Consider the following 24,744-nt stretch of genomic DNA (forward strand, 5'->3'; position numbering starts at 1 on the left):
TTTCTTTGAAGCTGATGCCATGACTATCTTAGCCAAATAGTTGTCTTCTTGGACACATTTTTAAACTAGTCTCGTCACAGATAAATAGTGTTTCCACTTTAAATTCTACACAGTAGAAACTTTGATTTATTTTCTGAAGAGACTGTAGGCACTTGAAAAAATTGTAAGGACAATAAGAATAATTTATATTGTCTACCAAATAAGTAGACTCTTGGCTTTCAGTTTTGCCTAAGTTAAATTGTGTTCTTGTGTGTGGTTGTGTGTCTAAAATAGCAAAATATTGGAAATAAAAATGTTGTGTTTATTCATAGTTTCATTACCTAAATTGATGAGCAGAATATTTGGACAATAAATGATGAAGCCCTTCATTTAAAATCCTTCATTTCTTGGTAAGAATGTTTGTGTCACTCCCAAATTGAATATTGAAATGTTTGTGTCACTCCCAAATTGAATATAGAAATCCTAACTCCCAAGGATATTAGTAGGTGGGGCCGTTGGGAGGTGCTTAAGTCTTGAGGGTGGAGCTCTCAGAAATTGAATCAGTACCTTTTAAAAGAGGCTCCAGAGAGATCTTTTCCTTGTTCTGCTTTGCAAGTCACCTGGACAAGGCCTCAATCTGGAAGGCCCTCACCTGTCCATACCAGCATGCTGGCACCCTGATCTGACTTCTGGCCTCCAAAACTGTGAGCTAAATTTCTGCTATTTATAAGCCACCCAGTCTGTGGTATCTTCTTACGGCAGCTCGAACAGACTAACATAGAAGGTACTGTAAATAAATATTTTTCAATTATCTTTAATTTTACCAATATTTTAACAGATAATCATAATAAAGTCGAGGTATAATCTTCCTCTTCCATTTTTTTTGTTATATATAGTGATAAAATGTATTTTGCCTTCTTACATATCCTGTTTTAGTAATACGTTTCTATAGGAAGGAAGTATAGTAAACATAATTATTACTAAACTCTAAATTCAGGACAGTAGTTACCACCTGTGCTGAGCAAGGAGTATATTCTTTCCAACTAGAGAATTAAAATCCCCATCAGTGGGTCAAATTATAAAGCAAACAAACAGTTATAAGAAAAATATGCTAGGTCACCTTAAGAAGAAAGTATGCTTACTCCACCATGCCTCATTGTAGCTTGATTGAGGTTATTTACATACTTAAACAAAATATGTGAGTTGGGGGTGGTGGTCTAATGGAAACTTGAAAATGGAGATCTCTCAGCACAAACTATGTGTTCCTTCCACAAGTGTTTATTGAGCTCTCTTATATGGAAAGAAAAACACCAAAGCTAAATAATTTGCTCAGCTAGTGAAGAGCAGATCTAGGATTCAAATCCACTTCACTGAAAATGTTGCATGGCTCCATTTAATTAATTCATTTAGCACATAATGTAAGTATCTTTTATGTGCAGTGCATTTTGTCAGGGGCAATGTGGGATAGGGTGAATCAGACGTTTGTAGAGTAGTGGAAAGAGATGTACTTTGACATTATACAAACTGGTTTGAATACAGCTTCTTGGATAAATTACTCCTTTAATTGCACTTTTTAAGTCAGTAAAATGAGCTCGTCGGGGGGAAAAAAGACAAGGAAACGTATCTCTTAGTAATCAGCACACTAAGAGGTGCTCAATTAATTTAATTTTCCTCCCCCCAACTCCACTACCAGTTTTCTAGAAGGTAAGTGATAAGGTAAGTCTTCATGGAATGAGGAAGGATGCGATTGATTTGGGTCATAAATAGGTTCTTGATTTGGACTTGTTCAGATGCTGGAGACAGTAAACCTGTAAAGACTGAGTAGATCTTGTCCATTGGAATTTACATGGAGGAAGAAAACTTTAAGCTGTAAACGTCGGGTTGCCTTTCTACTTGTAAAATCTCCTTCAGTTGTCAGCTCCTACAAACATGTAATATTATTACAATAGCCTGAAATCAAGACATCTGTAAGGGGCAAGTTTTTCCATGTGGAACTGTATTATTGATTCATTCAGCAAGCACTTTTAACTTATTCAAACGATATTTATGATCGCACTTAAGTGTTAGTTCTGAGGATGTAGAGGTCAAAAGTCGCTGTCCCAGCTTTCAAGGAGACAGACAGGGAAACAAATAATTTAAATAAGTTTAGAGGTGAAAAAACTATAACAGCAAGAAGGAAGAAACAGATTTTCCTTGGGGGCAGCTCAACTCTAAAATTACATGAAAATAGGCACCTCCTACAGACTATGCAATACTCTTAAACATTTAAAAGGGGGAAAAAAGGGATATTAAAAAAAATTCACAACGTCAATTTTAATGCTAATTTTAGCGACGCTTTAGAGCAAAGCCCGCAAAAAAACACTGAGGAGGCTGGATAGAGTTCTTACTGAGTTACTGTTTTCCAAAATTAGTTTTCCACATTTTTTGCTTATAAAGTAGCATCCTGTGGAAAGTCTTGTCTTGGCTTTTACGATACAAGTAACTGAGGACATCTAAGAGAGGAACCCAGAGGCCGCAGTTTTGGGAGTGCGGTTTGCTCCTCCCACACGCTAGACTTTTCGCTACTGGCCTCTCCAGACTCTGGATTCCGGGGAAGATTCTAACGCCCCTCTGGAGCAGTCCCTAGTGACGTCACGGACGCGATTCCAGTGTTTGGCCAATCACGCGGCCGGATTCCGGGGAAAGCCCGGGGCGGAGACGCTGGCCTGTGCGCGTGCGCGAGGTCTCCGCGTGGCTATATAAACATGGCTGGCGTGGTAGGGCGGCTGGGCTGTGCTGAGCGTGCAGAAGCTCCTCTGGGTCGCATAGGTTTGGGGTTTTGAAATTTCTGACGGGGTAACCAGGGCGCTCGGTTAGGCTGGGAGGTGACAGCCAAAGTGACGCCCTTCTGGGAGCCGCACAGTCCCAAGCGCTGCTGCAGCGGGACCCGAGGCTGAGGCGCCTGGCTGAGGCAGCGCACGTGGGAGCGCCGCCGAGGAAGCGGCAGAGCAGGTATTGCTGCTGGCGGGGCCACGCGGACGGGAGGAAGGTCTCGGAAGCGTGTGTCCTGCTTCCCAGCCGGCGCCTGTCATTGACTTCTGTGTCGCGGCCCCTGCGCCTCTTCTTAGCGATGCTGTGGAGCCGGAACTTAACTGGAGTCGGCTGCCGCTTGTCAAGCCTCCGCTCGCTCGTGATCCTGGAACGCAAGCGCTGCAGCTGCCACTGATCCACCTGGGGGATGTCCGCGGGCCTCACGGAACCGGCCGGCGCCGTTCCCCCCGCTGGTGTGACCGCCTCCGGTACCCTGACTGGGGCCCCTGCCGGGACTCTGCCGACCCGGGTTGGAAGCACTTCCGTGGCCCTGGGTGCAGTGACTAAGGCTCCTGCCAATGTCTGCGTGGAGTCCACGGTGTCCCAGCCCCTACGGTCCCCCGTGGGGGCACTGGTGACCAAAGTGGCTCCTGTCAATGCTCTTCCTAAACTCAGCAGCGGCCCTCGGCTGCCTGCTCCTCAGATAGTCACCATGAAAGCCCCGAACACCACAACAATCCAGTTGCCTGCTAATTTGCAGCTTCCGCCAGGTATGTTGATCACCTTTGCCAGTTTATCCATCTGTCCAGCCAGCGGTGACACAGGAAGCGTCAGAGTCGCTGATTGAGCCTTCTTGCTGGTAGCTTTACAAAAATAACTCAGCCAAGAGAACCTTTCATAATCTTGACTTTGCAGGACAGTGATTTGGCAATTGAGACAGCCTCGTTGACTACTTATTGCATAGTTTTTCTTTACATAGTTAAGGAAATATTATTTCACCTACGTGACAGTAAAAGCTGAAGCACAATATTCTGGAAGGCCTTTGAGGCACTGGCTCCTACTTGGGGAAGTATAGCTAAGTTTATTTCCACGTGGAGAAAGAATCAGTTTATATATTCACACACATTACGATGTTAACAAAAAGTATATATAAAAGGTTCTTGGGTGTGAAGATAGAGATAATTTTAAATTTAAGAAAAGTCAAAAATTTAAGCAAGGTTAATGCTTTATAGTATCAGGAAGGAATAATGTTGCTTTGTGCACAGTCTTTAGATGTGTGATGTATCTTGTGGTTAGGAGACTCCCTCTTCCAGGAAGAAAGTGTCAGAGTTGACAAGTAGATCAGAGCAATGCAGCTGTGACATTTGAAGCGGACTGTGAATGTTATAGTTTATGAGTATGCGACTTCTTTTTATCCTAGAGTTTACTCTTTTGGGCTCTTTTTCATGATTTATGCAAGAGTTTTGCTCTATGATCATTTAAATATAAATATGATGAAGGATATTTGAGTGTTCTACTTGGTTTCCTCAACTGAAAGTCTCTTGGGATTTCAGTGGGTTGGGGAGAAAGCACATCTCACGTTCCTCGGATTTTTCTCAGCAGTAATTGAAACTCTAACACAGCAAGATGGTAAAGAAGTCAAAACATTTGATTTAAATGATTTCAGTATCGCCTAGCAAAATGATGAGGGTTCTTTTGTAGCCAGTGTTCTATTTGATCATGAACATTGCAGAAATACTATGTTCTTCACTTCTGATAAATTTATGTTTCAGTTTTGTATGGTACACAGGTACATATATTTGTTAAGCTGTGCTATCACTGGATACATTTTCTGCTAGCTCTGAATTGTCATCCTGCATGCATTCTTATAAAGTAATGAATGTGTTTGAATGAAGTCACCCCCTAATTTGTTAGAACTAAACCTAGTCACTGAAGCCTGTTTAGAAACAATAAAAAAAAGTATCACAATGAGAGAACTTCCAAGAGTGAACACTTGCTGATCACTTACTGAGAGCATACTGATCACTTATTGAGAGCTGGGCACTTTTAACATATTATTTATATATTTTTTGTTTGTTGATCATAATAGGTAGAGAAATAACATTTCTCTAAGGTAATTTGCAAAACTCAGAGGTGTCAGGGAATTTGAATCCAAGACTGTTTTACTTTCCTCTTTCCACAACACTCTGCTTACCAGTTGGCATGTGTGTACAGTATTTCTCATTGAGTATCAGACTAAAAGATGATTTCTAAAATTTTAGAGCCTAATCTTTTTAATACATGGAGAAACCAAACTGAAACTTGCCAGAGCTAATAGCAGTAAACCAGGACTATAGCCTAAGTATGCATGGCAGTAACACATTTTATTCTGTTGATCATGGAGAAATTCCCATAGAAGAGAGGAGATAAATTGCCTTTAGCAATTGTTAGTTACAGAGAAAGTGGAAAGGTGCTTTTGAGGAGCATCTTTTGGAAATTTCTGCTGATGTGTGACAGAAGAGCATACTAACATTTGTGTTCTTATTGGTGCAGAATAAGACAAACCAGTAGTTTGAAGGATGAAATGGAAACACTGATAAACATTTTTAAAAGGTTATGATTCTCGTACTACTTCTTTTATATACTGAACATTAGCAATTGATTATTCAACGATGCTTTCTTAAATTATATCGAAGTCTTATGCTCTCAGTATAGTATACTTACAGTTAAAGTATTTGTTTTTCTCTTTACTTCATAATTTCCTCTGTGGACAGAACTGGTTTAAAAAATATAAATACGCACCACAGGTTTTTATAGGTTAACAGGGGCTGGAGCTATAAGGTAGGGGGTGCATTAGTGAAGAAATGAAAGAAACTATAATGAAGTTCTGAAAATTATTCTTCTGTTGAATGTTTTTGGTAACCTCTTCAGTCTTTCTTTGTGAAGATCAGGGATTTTAGGCCAGACTATGGTTCTTTTTGAGAGCGATGAGCAAGGGCTTGTTTATTTCTTTTATGTCATGAACTCTGGTAAATTCTGCTCGACAGTCACACTGTACAGAAAGTTACTGCTGAGACCATTGAGGTCCTTTTTCATCAATTCCTTCACGCTGAGATGTGGCTTAGAATTCACAGTGCTGCTGGGTTTCATGAAATGAGTGACTCTTCTTTTCAGTGCTCATCTTGTGCGCCATTAGCTCGTTGGATTTCAAAGGCTGTGGAGGCGGCTTAACCCTGATAATGTCAATTGCATTATTAAGTCTATGGATAGTCATCCCTCAGCTGGTGCTCCATTTGAGCAGCTTTTTTTCAAGGCAGGATTAGGTTCTCCTATTTTGTGTTCTCACTTGTACTCTGTACTCTCACCACCATGCGACTCACACTTTCGTTTTATTGTTTCCCTTTTTATTTCTTTATTTTTAGAGAAGGGGAAGGGAAGAAGAAAGAGAGGGAAACATCACTGTGTGATTGCCTCTTGCTGCCCCTAGTGGGTACCTCACCTGCAACCCAGGCATGTGCCCTGACTGGGAATTGAACCGGCAACCATTTGGTTCACAGGCTGGCATTCAATCCCCTGAGCCACACCAGCCAGGGCTATTGCCTCCCTCTTTGATGATAAGTTTCACAGTGAGGTAGGGACTCTATGTTGTGACTTTGTTATCCCCAGGGCCTAATATATTTCTTGACACAAGGGAAGGAACTAAGTATTTGAATGCACGCATGCGTGTATGTGGAGAGAGTAGGTAGGGGGCAATTGGGCTGTATCCTTAAGGGATTCCAAGGGCCATCACACATATGAGTGCATTTTATTTTTCATTTCTTCGCTTATTCTGCTTATAAAAGTGGTATATGTTCATGTAAGAAAAAATGTTCATGGAATGTAATACCGACTTCACCAGTGTATTACTATTAACAATTTTTTGTATCTTTTTCATGTTAGTACCTAGGAGTTGTCCTCATTTTTTGAATTACTTAGTAATCCATTGTGCTGATGTACCCTCATTTTGGGAACACTTTCCTATTTTTAGATTTAAAAAATATATACATTTTAAAATTATTTTTTACTTTAGAGAGAGGGGAAGGGAGGGAGAAAGAGAGGGAGAGAAACATTGGTGTGAGAGAGAAGCATCAATTGCCTGGCTGCCTCTATTCATAATCAGGGACTGAACCTGTAACCTAGGCATGTGCCCTAACCTGGAATTGAACCAGAGGACCTTTAGTTTGTGGGGCTACACCCAAACACCTGAGCCACGCACACCAGGGCTATTGTGTGTATTATTTTCTGCTATTACAAATGATGATATAATAAACTTCTTTGTATGTATATTTTGTGTGGCTTTGTATACGCCTTTTTTTTTTTAATGAACCTGTCTTTTTTTCTAAAGATAAATTTAAAAAAAGATTTTTTAAATTTACTTTTAGAGAGGGGTAAGGGAGGGAAAAAAGAGAGAGAAACATCAATGTGCAGTTGCCTCTCGCATGCCCCTACTGGGGAACCAGGCCCAACCCAGACATGTGCCCTGACTGGGAATTGAGCTGGTGACCTGCTCAATCCATTGAGCCACACCAGGCAGGAGTGTATACACATGTTTTTATAGGACAGATTGCTAGAAGTAGAATTGTTGGTTCAAAAGGTAATATTTTAATAGGTATTAACAAGTTTTTATCCCCAAAAGATTGTTTAAATACAGAATTAACAATGTTAATACTTAATTTTTTAAAAAGCTACCTAAGAAGTCGCTTTTTAAAATGACTTATAAGAAGTCATTTCCAGGCTTAACTTTAATTAAAAGTAAGAAGATGAGTCTTATAATTGAATGGAGAGAGGAAAATTTTGAATATAGAGAAACGTGGACTGAATGATGATGACATATAGATTTGTTACTTACTGAATAACTGTGCCTAAGAGGGCTCTTGTTAGCTTGAAGTAAAGTATATAATAGTATATAGTAGCTGGGAAGATTTAGTTCAGGGCCACAGAGTAAGGACTAGGTAGTGTTCTAATCAAGTATGAAGATAACAAGGGACTTGGAGGATTAGCTTTTTGGGGAAAATAGTGGAATGTAGCAATATAGGGTAGAATATTGACCTTGGAATCAGCAGACCTGGATTTGAATTCTAGCTCTTTGACTTAATAGCTTTGTGATCTTGGGCAAGTTTTTCATCTTATCCTAAACCTCACTCTTCTGTCTAAATAGTGAATCACACCTTTTTCTTAGAAGTATTGTAAGGATTAAATAAAATAAAAATACAGGCCCGCAAGTCATCGAACATTGAAGGCGATTTGTGTGGAATATAGTGTTGTATAGCAGGAATGTCCTGAATATTTAAGGTACCTGTATAATAACATTTGGCTCTAGGTACTCTGTGGTTGCTATGTTAATATGTATTAGCATCGACAAAATTCTAAATAGGATAGACATTTAAATAACCTCAATTGCCTACCTTCCCCTATTTTTTAAACTTGAAAACGGTAATTGTTGTAAGAAGTTTGGAAAACCTAGAAGAATTACCCCAAAATATTTTGAGTGTTGCTTTTTAGTCTTTTTTTAATACCAACTTTATTGAGCTACAACCAACCACTGTTAATTTTTTTAAAAGGAACATATTAACAGTGAGTTTTGAAAAAATTGACAAAGGCATAGCCACCACTGCAGTCAAACTATAGAACATTTCATTCCCCAAAAGTTTCTTTGGGGGAAAAAAATACACGCATACTTCGTCTATTTTTGCATAATTGGGATTCTTGATGTAATTATTATATCTTACTTTACACTTACCATTAGATAGTGATGTTATATGTTATAAAATCCAACATTTAATTTTAATGGCTATATAATCCATTATTTAGTCACTCTTCTATTTTGTCCATTTAGGTTACTTATCCTCTTTTGTTTAAAAAGTTACTATGGCCCTGGCCAGGTGCCTCCGTTGGTTAGAGTGTTGTCCCAATACATCAAGGTTTCAAGTTTGATCCCAGTCAGGGTACATGTAAGACTCAACCAATGATAATAAATAAGTAGAACAACAAATCGATGTTTCTCTTTCTCTCTCTTCCCTGCCTTCCCGTCACTCCCCCTCCCTCTCTCCCCTCATCTCTCTTTAAACTCAGTCAGTTAAAAGAAAGTTAACTTATAAATAAAAGTAAACCAAACATTTTTGTATTCAGATTGTAGTTTGCAACTTGATTATTTTCTTAGGACAGATAATAAGAATTGAAATTTCTGGATCAAGGAAATTTGAATATTTTAAAATACTCAAATATCTAAATATCTAAATACTAAAATGTCTTTAAAGATAATAATTTTTTTATGTCCTCATACATTTCAGGGCTAACTATATGCTAAATTCTATGCAAAGTATCATGGGTATATTAGTAAATAAGGTAGAGCTCTGGCCAGTGTGGCTCAGTTGGTTGGAGTGAGGTCTGGTAACTGAAAGGTTGCTGTTCGACTTCCGGTCAGGGCACATACCTAGGTTGCTGGTTTGATCCCATAGGGCACATATCCCCTACTGGGGATGTAAGGAGGCAACCAATCAATGTTTCTCTCTTGCATTGATGTTTCCCTACCTCCTGTCCTCTCTCTCTCTCTCTCTCTCTCTCTCTATCTAAAAGCAATGAAAAAGAAAATAAAAATGTTCTTTGGTGAGGAAAATAAGGTAGACATTATTCCTGTCCTGGAAGCCAAATAGATTTGCAGAATTTTCTTAGATTACTCTAAGCTTAATTTTCTCCAACAATCCTTTATCTTGTTGTAAGTTAATAAATGTACATATAAAAACAAAAGAAATATGAAAAGTTAAAATGAAGGTAAAAATCACCTGAAATCTTATGATCCTACTTTTAAAAGATGAAATTTAATAGAGGTAAATGGAAGTTCTCTTTTGACATATCAATTGTGTAAGTGGAGGGTGAGGGAGATGTACCGTAACTAATAGGAGAATCTGGGATTAAAATTTATTGACTGATTTAACTTTTTCTTTCTTTCTTTTTCTTTCTTTTTCTTTCTTTCATTTACTCAGTGAATTATGGGGATAAAGGGAATAGGAAAATTTAAGTGACTTTAAGCTTAGCAGAAGAAACTATGATATAAGAAAAATTAGAGAGATTGGGCCCAAAGTGCCTGAGGAAGAAACAACTTAGGATATGTTACCTACCTTTAAGTGTTTAAAGGACTGTCCTGTGGAAGTGAAAGTAGGCTTATTTTATGTGGTTGCATAAGGGTCTGTTGCATTTATGAATATTAATGAAAAGCACAGTTTGGTTCCTTATCAAGGAAGAACTTTGTATTTCTTATCTACCTGTGGAGTGACACTTGTACATCTCTGCCTTCCTAACTGTGGACTTATTTGACTAAAGACTAGAAGGTCATCAGTCGGTTGTTTATGTATAGGTATTAAATTTTAATCAATGAATTCTAAAGTTTTTCTGGCCCTTAGATCTGTTTGGGTCTGCTCTCCACATGGTAAATATTTACTATGCTGTGAATGTGAAGAAACCAGAGCATCCAGATTAGCTTGCCACCAAGACAAAGTAGGAGAGGCATCTTGGGACATAGCAGTTCACTGGGCAGAAAAATAACGTATGTTAAATTATGTACCAGATTAGAGGGTGGATACTGGACCACTTTATATAGTTTACTATCCTAATATTTTATAGGAAATGTGCTTTGTAACCTAATGTATGATTATTTTCTTTCAACATGTCTGTGGAATAAATAGTCCAAGGTGGCTGTTTTTTCATTATTGGAAAAAAGGAATCTTAGATACTTAATCAGGATTGGATTCAGAGAGATTTGGTAAGTGGTCTTGAGAAAAAAAGGCTAATGTTCAGTTTCCTTTTTATGTTTCTAAATATTTTTAACTAGGTTCTTGCCCATTGGAATTGGGCTTTTGGGCTAGATAGACACTTCAGTCAGAAGAATATCCAGAGTTCAAATGAGCTACCATATTTTACCATCTATAATGTACACTTTTTGCTCAAATTTTTGAGGGAAAGATAAGGATGTGCATTATACAATGGTAGTACTAATTCCATATTTATATAAATGTTTTTAATTCTTTTATTTATGCTTACGCGTTGAAAGTGCAACTCTGGAAAGCAATAACAATATCCATATGCAAAGTAATACCTTGGAATACAATAATCAGTTTTGTTAACAACGAACCTGCAATGAAAGCAGTTTTGGCCATTGATTCAACAAAACGTAATGAAGAGTGATGTATTGTTATCCACAGGGAAAAATACATGATGCTGATTGTTATTCACTTGGTAAGATAGGTGGCACCAACTTTATTGACTTTATTACTGTAGGGTGAACTATGCGACATTTCTCTTCATACACTTTAAGTGGGAGAAATTATTGGAAATTCCCTTGAAAAATATTGAAACAGTTTTCATTATTAACTTTTGCAAGCTTCAAGTTAAAAGTTATTAAATATGCTAAAAAGCATGGTAACAGAACTGCCGAGAGACACTTTGGACTCCTCCCACAGAGACTGTCATCAGACTGTGGAGGCAGCTGGAAGAAAAGCTTCATCAGATGCCAGGACAGAAGAAGGCAATGTGAGGGAAACCTCCAAAGTGGCTGGAGGTGGAACAGGAGCTGAAGACCTGGATTCTGGTGCATTGTCAAACTGGGATCTCAGTTTTGACCAAGATGATACAAGAAGAAGATAAAAGGATTGTGTGAGAAAAAAACAGTGATGATTTCTCAGGGACACCTAAACGGTTCTTTAACTTTTTGAAGAGAGACGGTTTGAGCCTGAGGACACGACGAAATTTGCCCAGAAACTTCCAGCGGCCTATGAGAATCAAGTTTTAGAATTTCATTCTTTTGTTATCAATCTTTGAAAGACTTTTAAGTTTGAGCTGTCCCAAATCGCCAATATAGGTGAGGTCCCGCTCACATTTGATGTGCCATCCAACAGTACTGTGGATGTCAAATGAGCAAAGAACATAGCTGTTAAAACTAGTGGTAAGGAGAAAACACATTTCACTGTTGTTCTAGCCTGTTGTGCAGATGGGACAAAGCTACGACCTATGATCTTTAAAAGAAAAGCATTTCTGAAAGAAAAGTTTCTAAGTGGAGTTATTGTCCACATGCATGAAAAAGGATGGATAAATAGAGAAGGCATGAAAATCGGGTTTAACAAAGTCTGGTCATGGAGGCCTGGAGGATTTCTTAAAAAACCAGCTTTGCTTGTTTTTGATCACGTCAAAGCCCATGTCACAGAGTGTAAAAGCAATGGCAGTGGACTTGAAAACCCAGCTTGCTGTGGTACCTGTTGCGCTAACCAGCCATCTGCATCCTCTTGATGAGTCAGTAAACAAGCCCTTTAAGGCCCTAATGAAGAAAGAGTGGACGTTGTGAATGCAGTTAGCTGGTAATGATTTAACATCTGCAGGCAGGATCAAAAAAATCATCCATCACCCAGTTTTGTGATTGGATCCTAAGATCGCAGGATGGTGTCAAGAAGGAAGTGGTTGTGAAATCATTGAAAAAATGCGGCATCAGCAATGCTATGGATGGAATTGAAGATGATGAAATTCACCAGAATGAGGAAAGTGACTCTTCAGAAGACACCTGTGATGTAGAAATTGAAGATGATGCTTTTGGTTGGCAGTGATGGAGTTCTTGGCCCTCTGTGATGCATAAATATTGTAAATTTGTTACCAGTACATAAAATTTCTCATACCATGTATATGTTCTTGTGTTTCGTAATTGTTACATAAAATTTCTTGTACCATAATATGTTAAAAAATAAATGCTAAAATTCCCTTATAACCCAAAAAACAAGTATCCAAATATAAATAAATAATTGAATTAAAAAAAATTTTTTTCCCCTCAAAGTTTGGGCAAAAAAACGTGGGTGTGTATTATACACGGCAAAATATGGTAGTTATTTTATTCTCAGTACTATAGTTCCTCCTTACCTAAGGAGGGATATGTTTTAAGACCCTCAGTGGATGCTTGAAATACAGATAGTACCGAACCCTGTATACACTATGTATATATTATATATAATATAGTATATAATATATAATATATATTATACATATAACAATACGTGTTAATATATAGTAGTATATGTTAATTTTTTTTGCATACACATGCACTCACAATATCTTTTTGGCCTATCTGAATTGCCAGCATCACTACTCTTGTACTTTGGGGCTATTAAGTAGAATAAGGATTACTTGAACAGAGGCACTGAGATACAGTGATAGTCGGTCTGCTAACCAAGATGGTGACCGATAGGTGGGTAGCATATACAGCGTGGGTATGCTGGACAAAGAGATGATTTAAGTCTTGGAGGGGACTGAAAGGGAAGGGGTGAGATTTCATCATGCTACTCAGAATGGTGTTCAGTTTAAATCTCAAAAATAGTTTATTCCCGGAATTTTTCCATTTGATATTTTTGTTGCACTGTTGACTTTGGTTAACCGAAACTGCAGAAAGTGAAACTGTGGGTAAGGGGGGAACTATTGTATTGTGCATTTGCTGCTATTCAAATCTTATCTCCTTGTGATACTTTGAGTACTTAGTTGAATAAAAGTGTGGATTGTGGAGTTTTTGGCATTAGTAACAACTATTACTGGTAACTTTAAAATATGAACTATCTTGCCCTGGGCTGGTGTGGCTCGGTGTGTTGAACACTGGCCTGTGTGCCAAAAAATCGCTGGTTCGATTCCCCTAGTAGGGCACATGCCTGGGTTGTGGGCCAGGTCCCCAGCTGGGGGCTTGCAAAAGGCAACCAACTGATGGTTCCCTTACCCGTCAGTGTTTCTTTCCCTCTTTCTCTCTTCCTCTCTCTCTGAAAATGAGTAAATAAAATCTTGAAAACAAATAAAACATGAACTATCCTATCAAATGTATTGTCTCATTTGATCCCTTTAACAATCCTGCAAGTTAGGTATTAAGTCTCTTGATGATGGGGATGTCTTTCTATTTATTTAGATTTTCCTTAATTTCCTCAAAGACATTTTGTAGTTTGCAGAGCATTAGTTTTGTACTCATTTTGTTAAATTTATTTCTAAAGTGTATTATTCTTTTTGATCTTTTGTAAATAGAATTGTTTTCATATTCATTGCAAGTGTATAGAAATAGTTACTTTTTGTATACAAGATTATATTACTGTGAATAGTTATACTTATTTCTAATCTTGATGCATATTTCATTTTCTTGATTAATTGCTCTGGCTAGAACTCTCAGTACAATGTTGAACTGCAGTCATGGTTGTAGGCATCCATATCTCATTCCTATCTCAAATATCTTTGTCTTGTTCCTGATCTTAGGAAGAAAACATTGAATCTTTCACTATTAAGTATGGTATTAATTGTGGGTCTTTTGTAGGTTCGCTTTACGAGTTTGAGGACATTTCATTTTATTCCTATTTTGTTGAGTGTTTTTATCATGGAAAAAAAGGTGTCGAATTTTGTCAAATACTTTTTTTTCTTCTTTTGAGATCACCACGTGGTATTTTTGGCTTTTATTCTTTCGATAGGGTGTTTTATAGTAATTAATGTTCAGATGTTAAACCAGCCTTTCATACGGAGATAGCGCTTGGTTATAGAGTTGCATACTCTTTATATGATGCTGGATTCAGTTTGCTAATACTTTGTTGAGAACTTTTGTTGAACGGTGAAAGTGGACATCCCTGTCTTGTTCCCAATCTTAAGGGAAATGCCTGTAGTCTTTGCCCATTGACACTGGCTGTGGGTTTATCGTATATGACCTTTATTATGTTGAGGTCATATTATATTCCCTCTATTCCCATTTTGCTGAGAGTTTTTATCATAAATGGGTGCTGGATTTTATCAAGTGTTTTTTCTGCATCTATCAATAGGATCAAGTGGTTTTTACCCTTCATTTTATTTATGTGGTTTATCACATTTATTGATTTGAGAATACTATATCAGACTTGCATACTAGAATAAATCTTACTTGATCATGGTATATATTTTTAATGTACTGCTAGATCTGCTTTGTTAACATTTTGTTGAGGAATTTAGCATATGTGTTCATTAGGGATATTGGCCTATAATTTTCTCTCTTTGTAGTCTCTTTGTCTAATTTGGAATTAGGCTAATGCTGGACTCATAAAATGAGCTTGGGGAGACTTCCTTCTTGAATTGTTTGAAATAGTGTGAGCAGGATAGGTGTTAGTTCTTCTTTGAATGTTTGGTAAAATTCACCCGTGAAGCCATCTGGTCCAGGACTTGTGTTGGGAATTTTTTGATTACTGCCTCATTTTCATTAGTTGTAATCTGTCTATTCAGAGTCTCTGATTCTTCCTGATTCAGTCTTGGAAAATTGTATGTTTCTAGGAATTTATCTATTTTTTCCAAATTGTCCAATTTGTAGGTATATAGTTCGTAATATTTTCTTACAATTTCTCGTATTTCTTTGGTGTCAGTTATTTCTTCTCTCTTTTTTTTTTAAATTCTACTTTGCATCTTCAGAATAAACTTTGTTATTCCATAGCTTACTGCTTATTTGGCCCTGATAAAAACAGCCAGCCTGGGGGAGTTAGTAGTTGGGTGGGAACCAGGGGAATGTGGGATGAGAAGCTTTTTTTATTTTTAAGTATATTTTATTGATTATGTTATTACAGTTATTTCAATTTATTTTCCCCTTTGCTCCCCTCTGCCAGGTACCCACATCCTTCCAGCAATTCCCTCCCGTAGTTCATGTCCATGGGTCTTGCATGTAAATTCTTTGGCTTCTCCATTTCCTGTATTATTCTTAACATACCCCCTGTTCATCTATTTTGTACCTATAAATTATGCTTCCTAATCCCTATGCCTTTTTCCCCATTCTTTCTCTTCCCCCTTCCTACTGATAGCCTTCCATATGATCTCCATATCTTTAATTTTGTTCCTGTCCTAGTTGTTTGCTTAGTTTGCTTTTTAGTTTCAGTTGTTGATAATTGTGAGTTGTTGTCATTTTAATGTTCACAATTTTGGTTTTCTTTTTCTTTGATAAGTCCCTTTAACATTTCATATAATAAAGGCTTGACGATGATGAACTCCTTTAGCTTTACCTTGTCTAGGAAGCACTTTATCTGCCCTTCCGTTCTAAATGATAGCTTTGCTGGATAGAGTAATCTTGGTTGTAGGTCCTTGCTTTTCATGACTTAGAATACTACTTTCCAGTCCCTTGTTGCCTGCAAAGTTTCTTTTGAGAAATCAGCTGATAGTTTTTGGGTACTCATTTGTAGGTAACTCCCTGTTTTTCTCTAGCTGCTTTTAAGATTCTCTCTTCTCTTTAACCTTTGGCATTTTAGTTATGATATGTCTTGGTGTGGTCTTTGGATTCAACTTGTTGGGATTCTTTGTGCTTCCTGGACTTACATGTCTGCATCCTTCACCACATTAGGGAAATTTTCTTTCATTATTTTTTCAAATAAGTTTTCAGTTTCTTTCTCTTCCTCTTCTTCTGACACCCCTAAGATTCAGATGTTGGTATGTTTGGAGATGTCCCAGAGGCGTCTTATTTGATCCTTGTTTTGTTTTTTGTTTTTAATTCTTTTATCTTCTTGCTGTTCTGATTAGAATGTGTTTTTTCTTCCTATGTTGCAAACTATTGATTTCATTCTTGGCTTCATCCCCTGCACTGTTGGTTCCCTGTGGATTTTTCTTTATTTCACCTAAAGCAGCCTTCATTTCTGCCCAGGTCTTTTTTATGCTGTTGCGGTACCCAGTGAGTTCTTTGAGTATCCTGATAACCAGTGTTTTGAACTCTGCATGTGATAGATTGCTTATTTCCATTTCTTTTAGTTCTTTTTCTGGAGATTTGTTCTGTTGTTTCATTTGGGCCATATTTCTTTGTCTTCTTAATTTGGCAGCCCCCCTGTGTTTGTTTCTGTGTATTAGGTAGAGCTGCTTTGACTCCTTTCTTGGTGCACTTGTTACCGTTTTAAGGGGTCTTATGTATTTGCCAGGGTGGGGCAACCCACTTCTCTGCTTTGTGGCAGTGTATGTTCGGAAGGGATTAGAGAGGGAACAATGCCACTTGCTTGGCCCTTGCCTGATCTGTAGTCACTTCACCCACTTCCCCTATGCGACTGATGCCCCTATAGCTATTGCCCTCGTGGTGGTTCCCAGAGTGGGTGGGTTTGTGTACATTCTAGTACCATGGTGGCCCTTTATGCAGACTCACCTGAGACTGGAAGTTTTTTCTGCTACCTGAACCCCCATTTGTTTTTACAGCCAGAAGTTTTGTGGCTTTATTCACTGGCTCGATAATCCCGGGCTGTGCGGTCTGGCCTGGGGCTGGGATCACTTGCTCCTCAGGTGTTCCTCCAGGTTTTTATCTACCACACATGAATGTGGGACTGCTTGTTCCACCAGCTTCCTCCTCAGTGCTGCCACACCGCGTCCTCTCTGCCTTGGCTCCCTGTCTCTGCCTCTCCTACCTGTCTGGATGAGTATTTCTTCTTTAAATCCTTAGTTGTCAGACTTCTATACAGTTTGATTTTTCTGGCAGTTCTGGTGGTTTTTTGTTTTGAGGTTAGTTGTGTTCTTTCTTATGGTTGGGCAAGGAGACAAAGCGTGTCAGGCAAAGCATGTCTTCCTATGCCTCCGTCTTGGCCAGCGATGTTCTGCTTCTCTTCTTTTATTTCTGATTTTATTTATTTGGGTCCTCTCTCTTTTTTTCTTGATAAGTCTGGTTAAAGGTTTGTCAGTCTTGTTTATCTTTTCAAAGAACTAGCTCTTGGTTTCATTGATCTTTTTTTGTTTTGCTTTTTTAGACCCTATTCCATTTATTTCTGCTCTGACCTTATTATTTCCTTCCACTCATTCTGGTTTTTGTTTCTTATTCTTTTCCCCAAGTTCCTTTAAGTGTAAAATGAGATTGTTTATTTGAGATTTTTCTTGTTTCCTGAGGTAGGCCTGCAATTTTTTTCTTAGGACTGCTTTTGCTGTGTTCCATTTTTTGGGTTGTTGTGCTCTCATTTTCATTTTTTTTTCAAGTTATCTTTTGTTTTCTTCTTTAATCTCATTGTTAACACAGTCATTGTTGAGGAACATGTTATTTGTGTGATTTTCAGTTTTCTCATTGTGATTGATTTTTAGTTTTATAGCATTATGGTCAGAGCAGATGCTTGCTGTGATGTCAAACTTCTTAAATTTATTGAGACATTTTATGTACTAATGTGGTGTATCCTAGGAAATTTTCCATGTGCACTTTAAAGGAATGCATATTTAGCTCTTTTGGGATAAAATGCTCTGAGGTTATCAATTAAATCCATCTGATCTAGTGTGTCATTTAAGGCTGGCTATTCCTTCTTGATTTTCTGTCTGGAAAATATATCCATTTATGTCAATGAGATATTAAAATCCCCGACTATGACTGTATTGCTGTCAGTCTCTCCCTTTATGTTTATCAAAATCTGCTTTACATATTTAGATATCTGTGCAGGGTGCATAAATATTTAAAAGGGTGATATTCTCCTGTTGGATTGCTCCCTTTGTCATTATGTAGTGTCCTTCTTTGTCTTTTACTACAGCCATGTTTAAAGCCTATTTTGTCCGATATATCTGTTGCTACCTCAGCTATTTTTTTCTCTTTGCATGAAATGTCTTTTTCCATCCCTTAACTTTTAGACTGTCTGTCGTTCATTCTGAGATAGGACTCTTATAGACAGCATATATTTGGACTTTGTTTTCTTATCCACTCAGCTACCTTGTGTCTTTTGATTGGAGCATTTAAGCCATTTACATTTAAAGTGATTGTTGATAGGGACATATGTATTGCCTTTTTATTCTTTAACTGTGTTCCTCTTTTTTTTCTCTTCTCTCTCACTTCTATCCTCTAGTCCTCTTCTGCAGTCCGTCTCTCCTTCCTCCCTCCTTCTACCCTTCCTTCAAAGACCCTTTAACATTTCTTGTAATACTGGTTTGGTGATGACATACTCCTTTAGCTTTTTCTTGTCTGGGAAGCTCTTTATTTCTCCTTCAATTTTAAATGATGGCCTTGCTAGGTAAGGTAGTCTTGGTTATAGGTCCTAGATTTTTATCACTTTGAATATTTCATGCTAGTCCCTTCAGCCATGAAATATTTCTCTTGAGAAATCAGCTGACAAATCTTATGGGAGCTCCCTTGTGAGTAGCTGTCTTTCTCTAGCAGCTTTTGATATTCTCTCTTTGTCTTTAAGCTTTACCATTTAAATTATGTGTCCTGGTGTGGGCGCTTTTGGGTCACCCATCTTATTTAGAAGACTCTGCACTTCCTGGGCTTAATGTTTCTTTTTCCTTCACCAGGTTAGGGAAGTTTTTGGTGATTATGTCTTCAACTAGTTTCTCAACTCCTTGCTCTCTTTTTCTGTTACCCCTTTGATGCAGATGTTGTTACACTTCATGTGGTTAATAGTGTTACAGTATCTGATTTCCTTGTCGATCTTCTTTTTAGTTGTCTCTTCTTTATTCAAAGTGTAAATAGGTGTTAACAGTCTCCCAAGTATTGTTCAATTGTCAGAATTTTCATTTATGTCAGCTTTTGCTTCATATATTTTTGGCTCTGTTGTTCGTTGCATACAGGGTGGGGGAAAAGTAGTTTTACAGTTGTTTGTATGGAAAACAATACAATAATTAATGAATAATAATACAAAAATAAGCTCTGTGTTTTGCATACTCACAACTGTAATCCTATATTTGTTGTCCCCCCATATGTTTAGAAGTGTTCAATTTTTCTGACCCACTGACTGTTTAATCAATTAAAATGCCTTTTTAGTAAGATTTTTTTGTTTTATTTAGTCTGATATTAGTATGGCCATTTCAGCTTTCTTGTGGTTACTGATGCATGATATATTTTCCCTGACCATTTACTTTCAACTCTTTATGTATCTTTGAGTCTAAATTATGTATCCTATAGCATATATTTGAATCCTTTTTTAATCCAGTCTAACATTTTTTGCCTTTTGATTGGATTATTTAATCCATTCATTTTTTAATATTGATATATTGTAATTAGGTCTGTCATTAACTTTCTTTTCTATATGTTTCTCTCCTTTCCCCCCTCTATTTTTTCTTTCCTGCTTTCGTTTGCATTAAGTGAATATTTCTAGAGTAACATTTAATTCCTTTATAATTTTAAAGTACATGTATGTATCTGTGGTTGCTGTAGGGCTTATACATTTTACTGAATCTGCTTCACATTTATATTGTTATTTCAACGAGATATAAAAACATTTAGCTCAATTTTCTTTTTATTTTTGTGCTATTACTGTTCTCCATATTACATTCAGAGATGTTACAAACCCAACAATTCTTCCTTGTTGTACTTATTATTTTATGTAATTTTATATCTTTAAAGAAGATGGCAGAAGAAAGAAAAGCGAGGATGTATTTGTAATATTTGTTTTATTACCTTCTTATTTACCATTTCTGGTTTCCTTCATTTATTGCTGTGGATTCAAGTTACCATCAGAAGTCAATTCCTTAGTGCAGTATAGCTTTGCTTTTACCCACTTCCTTTGTGCTATTATTTACAAATGTATTACATTTCTATGTTATTGTTGTAGGTCCAACAATATAATTACATACATATTGTTCTATGTGATTGTTTTTTAAAGCTACTAAGAGATGAATGGAAATGTTATATGTATTTATACTGTCAAATTACATAATTATCTTTGTTAGTGTTCATTTTTCATGTGAATTCAAATTACTACCTGGGGTCACTTGTTTTCAGCTTGAAAGTCTTTATTTAGTAGTTCCTCTATGGTGTGCATGCTAGCAATCAATCTTCTCAATTTTATGTGGGAATGTCTTTATTTTGCTTTCAGTGTTAAAAGATATTTTTGTGGATATCTGATTGTTGGTTAGCAGTTTTTTTTCTTTTAGCAATTGGAATGTTTTATTCTACTGCCTTCTGGCCTCCATTGTTTCTAATGAGAAGTCAACTCTTAATCTTGTTGGGGAGCTTAGTACATAATGAGTTATTTTACTTTGCTCCCAAGATTTTCTCTTATCTTTGAACATTTTTACTATGATGTGTCTTTGTGTGGATCTCTTTGAATTAATCCTACTTCAAGTTTGTTGAGCTGTTTGGATGTCTAGATTGTTTTTTTAATCAAATTTAGGAAGTTTTCAAGTGGATTTTCCTTGATTTTTTTTTTTTCCTGCTCCCTTATATATCTCCCTTTCTCCCTCCTCTTTCTTATATTCACATTATTTTTATGTTGGTGTCTTTGTCTGTGGCCCATGTTTCTCTGAGGCTCTGTTTATTTTGTTCATTCTTTTTTCTTTCTGTTCTTTGAATTGTGAAATCTCTATTAATATTTTTTGATAGGCTTTATTTACTTTTAATTTTATTGAATTTATTAGGGTGACATTGATTAATGAAATTATGTAGGTTTCAGGTGTATATACATCACCTGTATATTGTATTGTGCATTCACTACCCCAAGTCAGGTCTTCCTCCATCACCACTTTTCCCCTTTTTCCCTTCTTCTACCGCCCCCACACCCTTTTCTCTGTTAGGGCCAGTCAGAGCTGTCAGTCTGTTCTTTGTATCTATGAGTCTATTTCTATTTTGCTTGTTAGTTTATTTTGTTCATTAGATTCTATATATGAGTAAAATCATATGGGACTTGTCTCTCTCTAACTGGCTTATTTTACTTAGCCTCATATTCTCCAGATCCATCCATGCTGTTGTAAAAGGTTTCCTTCCTTTTGATGGCCAAGTGGTATTCCACTGTGTAAATGTACCACAGCTTTTTTTATCCACTTATCTACTGATGGGCACTTGGGCTGCTTCCAAATCTTGGCTATTGTAAATAATACTGCATTGAATATAAGAGTGCATATATTCTTTCAAATTAATGCTTTGAATTTATTCACATATGTTCCCAGAAGTGGAATCACTGGGTCATAATCTGTCCTTAAGCTCATTGATCTTTCATTTGCTCATTCAAGTTCATGCCCTCTAGTGAATTTTTATTTCAGTTATTGTACTTTTTAACTACTCACTTTTAAATTATATCTGTCTTTCTAATGGCATTCTTTTGTTTGATAAGATATCATTATATCTTCCTTGACTACTTTAATCATAGTTTTTGTTAGTCTTTTGAATGTATTTGTAATGGTTACTTTGAAGTCTGTTAAATCTGACATCTAGTCCCTCTCAGTGGTGGTTGCTGTTGCCTGACCTGTTTTTCCCCTTGTCTCATACTTTTTTCTTTGCATGTCCTGTTATTTGTGTTTCAAAACTAATGTATTGTAACAATCTGGTACTGGGCTCTACCACCTTGAGTGTATTATTGTTTGCTTGTTTATTTTTTAAAATGTCTGGCTGAATTATTTTGGTGAAGTCTGTTTTCTCTGCAGTGGGAAGCCTCTTATGTTTCTCCTTTTTTTGAGGGCATGCAGCCTTGGGCATGAGGACAGGCACCCTGGCTGGGATGGCAGTAGTTATAGTAGGGCTCTTTCTTTGATGTTTCTGGAGAGCTGTTTGTCTTTGCTGGTGTCACACCCAGCTGTTGGGCTGTCCTTGTTGATTTCTCTATTGTTTCAACAATGTCCTGGGGCCTAACTTGCTCCATAGTCTGATTTAATTAAAATTTGGTCTCCTTTACAGGGGTAGTTTTTAAGGTCATTGTTTGAGATTTGTTCTGATCCCTGGAGGGCTTTTCTTAGTTGTCTTCTTGTCTGGTTCTCTCTGGTAAACTAGAGCTAGGCCTATGGCTTAGTTTGTATCTGTCATGAAACTACCAGCCTTCTTTCATTTGTCATGAAGCTACCAGCTTTTTTTCATTTGTTCCATTAGATTTGGGAGTGTCCTTAGCCTTGGGCTCCCCCACACTCTGAAATAAAAAGTTTCTCTAGGGAGATACTTGGGGCAGGTGCCAGGACTGCGGCTTGCTTCTCTGTAAGTAATATCCATGCTTTAGAGGTGAGTGTGCGGGTTATGGATGGTGGGCTCTGGTCTTCTCTGCTTAAGTCTCCCAGCATGATAAATCCACCCTACAAAAGAACTGGGGCGAGGGCAATCAGAGCCCAAGTATTCTCTGTTCTATACCTGACATAGAGTCTTCCATATGTGAGTGGGGATGTGCAAAATAAGGTGGAATCTCTTGGACAAATTTGTCCTGTTCAGTGTGCATCTCAGGGTGGGGGAGATGAGAAAAGCTGGTGGCCTGCTCCTTGCATGAAGATATCATAGCCCTTCACTGGGAGTCTGGGAGACAAGAGAGGTTCTGCATTGGCCACCTTGACTGGAGTGGAGTTCCTGTAATGTTGAGAAGGAAAGGGAACATGGGTTGTAGATCATATGCCACAGATTCTTGCTGTTCTTCCTGAGTTTTAGTGGATTTTCTTTAATAATTGTGTAGCCATTTCCTGAATGCCTTAGGGCAACTTTGAAAGACTTTGTTGTTTTTAAACCAGTAATTTTTACCAGTTATACTTGTTTTGCTGGGGAGTGGGTTTATTGAGATCTTCCTGCTGTCATTCTGGAATATGAATATTCTTGATTGTGTCTTCTACTGACATGGATAAGAATTTCTTTAGATTTAGAACTGCTGGGTTAAAGGTTATGAAAATGGAAGTTAGTATGGCACAATCATATAGAATTGAACAAAGAACTTGTACCAAGTTATACTGCCACCACCAAAATAGAGTTCCGTTTGCTACACATCTCTGTAACACTCATATTGTCATAGGATTACTTAATTTTTGCCTACCTGGTAGTATAACGTGATATCTCACTGTAGTCTTAATTTACTTTTCCCTGTCATTGGTATCTGTGTTCCTATTTGCATTTTGGGTATTCATCCTTTTAATATATGTGAACTAAAATATTCTCTCATATTGTGGTTTATCTTTTTTACCTGGTGGTGCTTTTTGCTAAACAAAAGTTCTTTGATATGTTCAAATCTATCAAACATTACATATTTAAGAAAATCTCATTCCAAGTTAAGAAAGAACCCTGGCTGGTGTGGCTCAGTGGATTGAGTGCTGGCCTGAGAACCAGAGGTTGCTGGTTCGATTCCCAGTCAGGACACATGCCTGGGTTGTAGGCCGGGCCCCCAGTGTGGGGCACATGGGAGGCAACCACACACTGATTTTTCTCTCCCTCTCTTTCTCCCTCCCTTCCCTTCTCTCTCTAAAAATAAATAAATAAAATCTTTATAAAAAAATAAAACTAAAAGAACCCATATAGTTTGTTTAAAACAGAAATTATAAATAACAAAATATTTTTAAAAAAGAAAGATAATTTTCTACATTGTTTAAGAGTTTTAAAAGTTTTACTTTTTTACCCTCATATCTTTAATGGTTTTTGTGTATGGTGTGAAACTTTCCATTCTTTCCATGTAGATAATTTATTGACCCAGTACTAGTTATTGAATAGGCTCTCTTTTCTTCATTGATCTGCCATGTCTCTTAGGAAAATTTGATATTACATATCTCTATAAGTTATTTTGTGGTTCTTCCATTGGTCAGTTTGTGTAGTCTTAGGCCCTTACCATACCATTTTACTAACTGTAGCTTTATAAGTAGTTTCATGACATGAAGAAAAAGTATTTGGCCTCCTCCAGGAGTATGTTAGCTCTATGCTTAGACTTAAGATTTTAAGTAGTTTTGAGTAAAAACATTTTTTCATATTATATATCATAATAGGTAGACATGAAATTCAGTATGTACTAGTCACTTATTCAGACCATTTACATTATTGGAAGAAATAGGAGACGAAATATATGATGATTATGCTTCATTTATTAGCTGGGTCACATTTTTTTTCTTTTTAAATATAGGAACGGTTTTGATCAAAAGTAACAGTGGTCAGTTGATGTTGGTATCTCCTCAGCAAGCTGTAACAAGAGCGGAGACCGCAGGTAACATAATTTCAAGGCCAGCTGTACCAACGAATACTCAAACAGTCAAAATCTGTACGATGCCGGTAATGTACCTTAAAGTTTTTATTTCACATTCTTTAGTTTTCCAGCTGTTACCTTCATATAAACATGTATGTAATTTGCCAGTAAAAAT

The 24,744-nt window shown here is 37.2% G+C and overlaps 1 protein-coding gene across 2 annotated transcripts in view; it reads left to right on the plus strand.

The window, feature by feature from the left end:
• The first annotated feature begins 2,731 nt into the window (after positions 1 to 2,731).
• The window catches only part of TAF4B (TATA-box binding protein associated factor 4b), a 128,879-nt gene continuing 106,866 nt past the window's right edge, over positions 2,732 to 24,744 (plus strand). The window contains exons 1-3 of one of the 2 annotated variants that reach the window (XM_054583480.1): positions 2,732 to 2,970; positions 3,087 to 3,539; positions 24,510 to 24,655. In XM_054583480.1, the coding sequence (XP_054439455.1) occupies positions 3,197 to 3,539; positions 24,510 to 24,655 (489 nt within the window). In that variant the 5' untranslated portion in view covers positions 2,732 to 2,970; positions 3,087 to 3,196. Of the gene's footprint in view, positions 3,540 to 24,509; positions 24,656 to 24,744 lie in introns of both variants that reach the window. The other variant, XM_054583478.1, reaches the window with a different exon arrangement.

This window comes from Pteronotus mesoamericanus, unplaced genomic scaffold (assembly GCF_021234165.1).
Source record: "Pteronotus mesoamericanus isolate MK-2021 breed Mesoamerican mustached bat unplaced genomic scaffold, CSHL_Meso_final contig_74, whole genome shotgun sequence".
NCBI classification, from domain to species: Eukaryota; Metazoa; Chordata; class Mammalia; order Chiroptera; family Mormoopidae; genus Pteronotus; species Pteronotus mesoamericanus.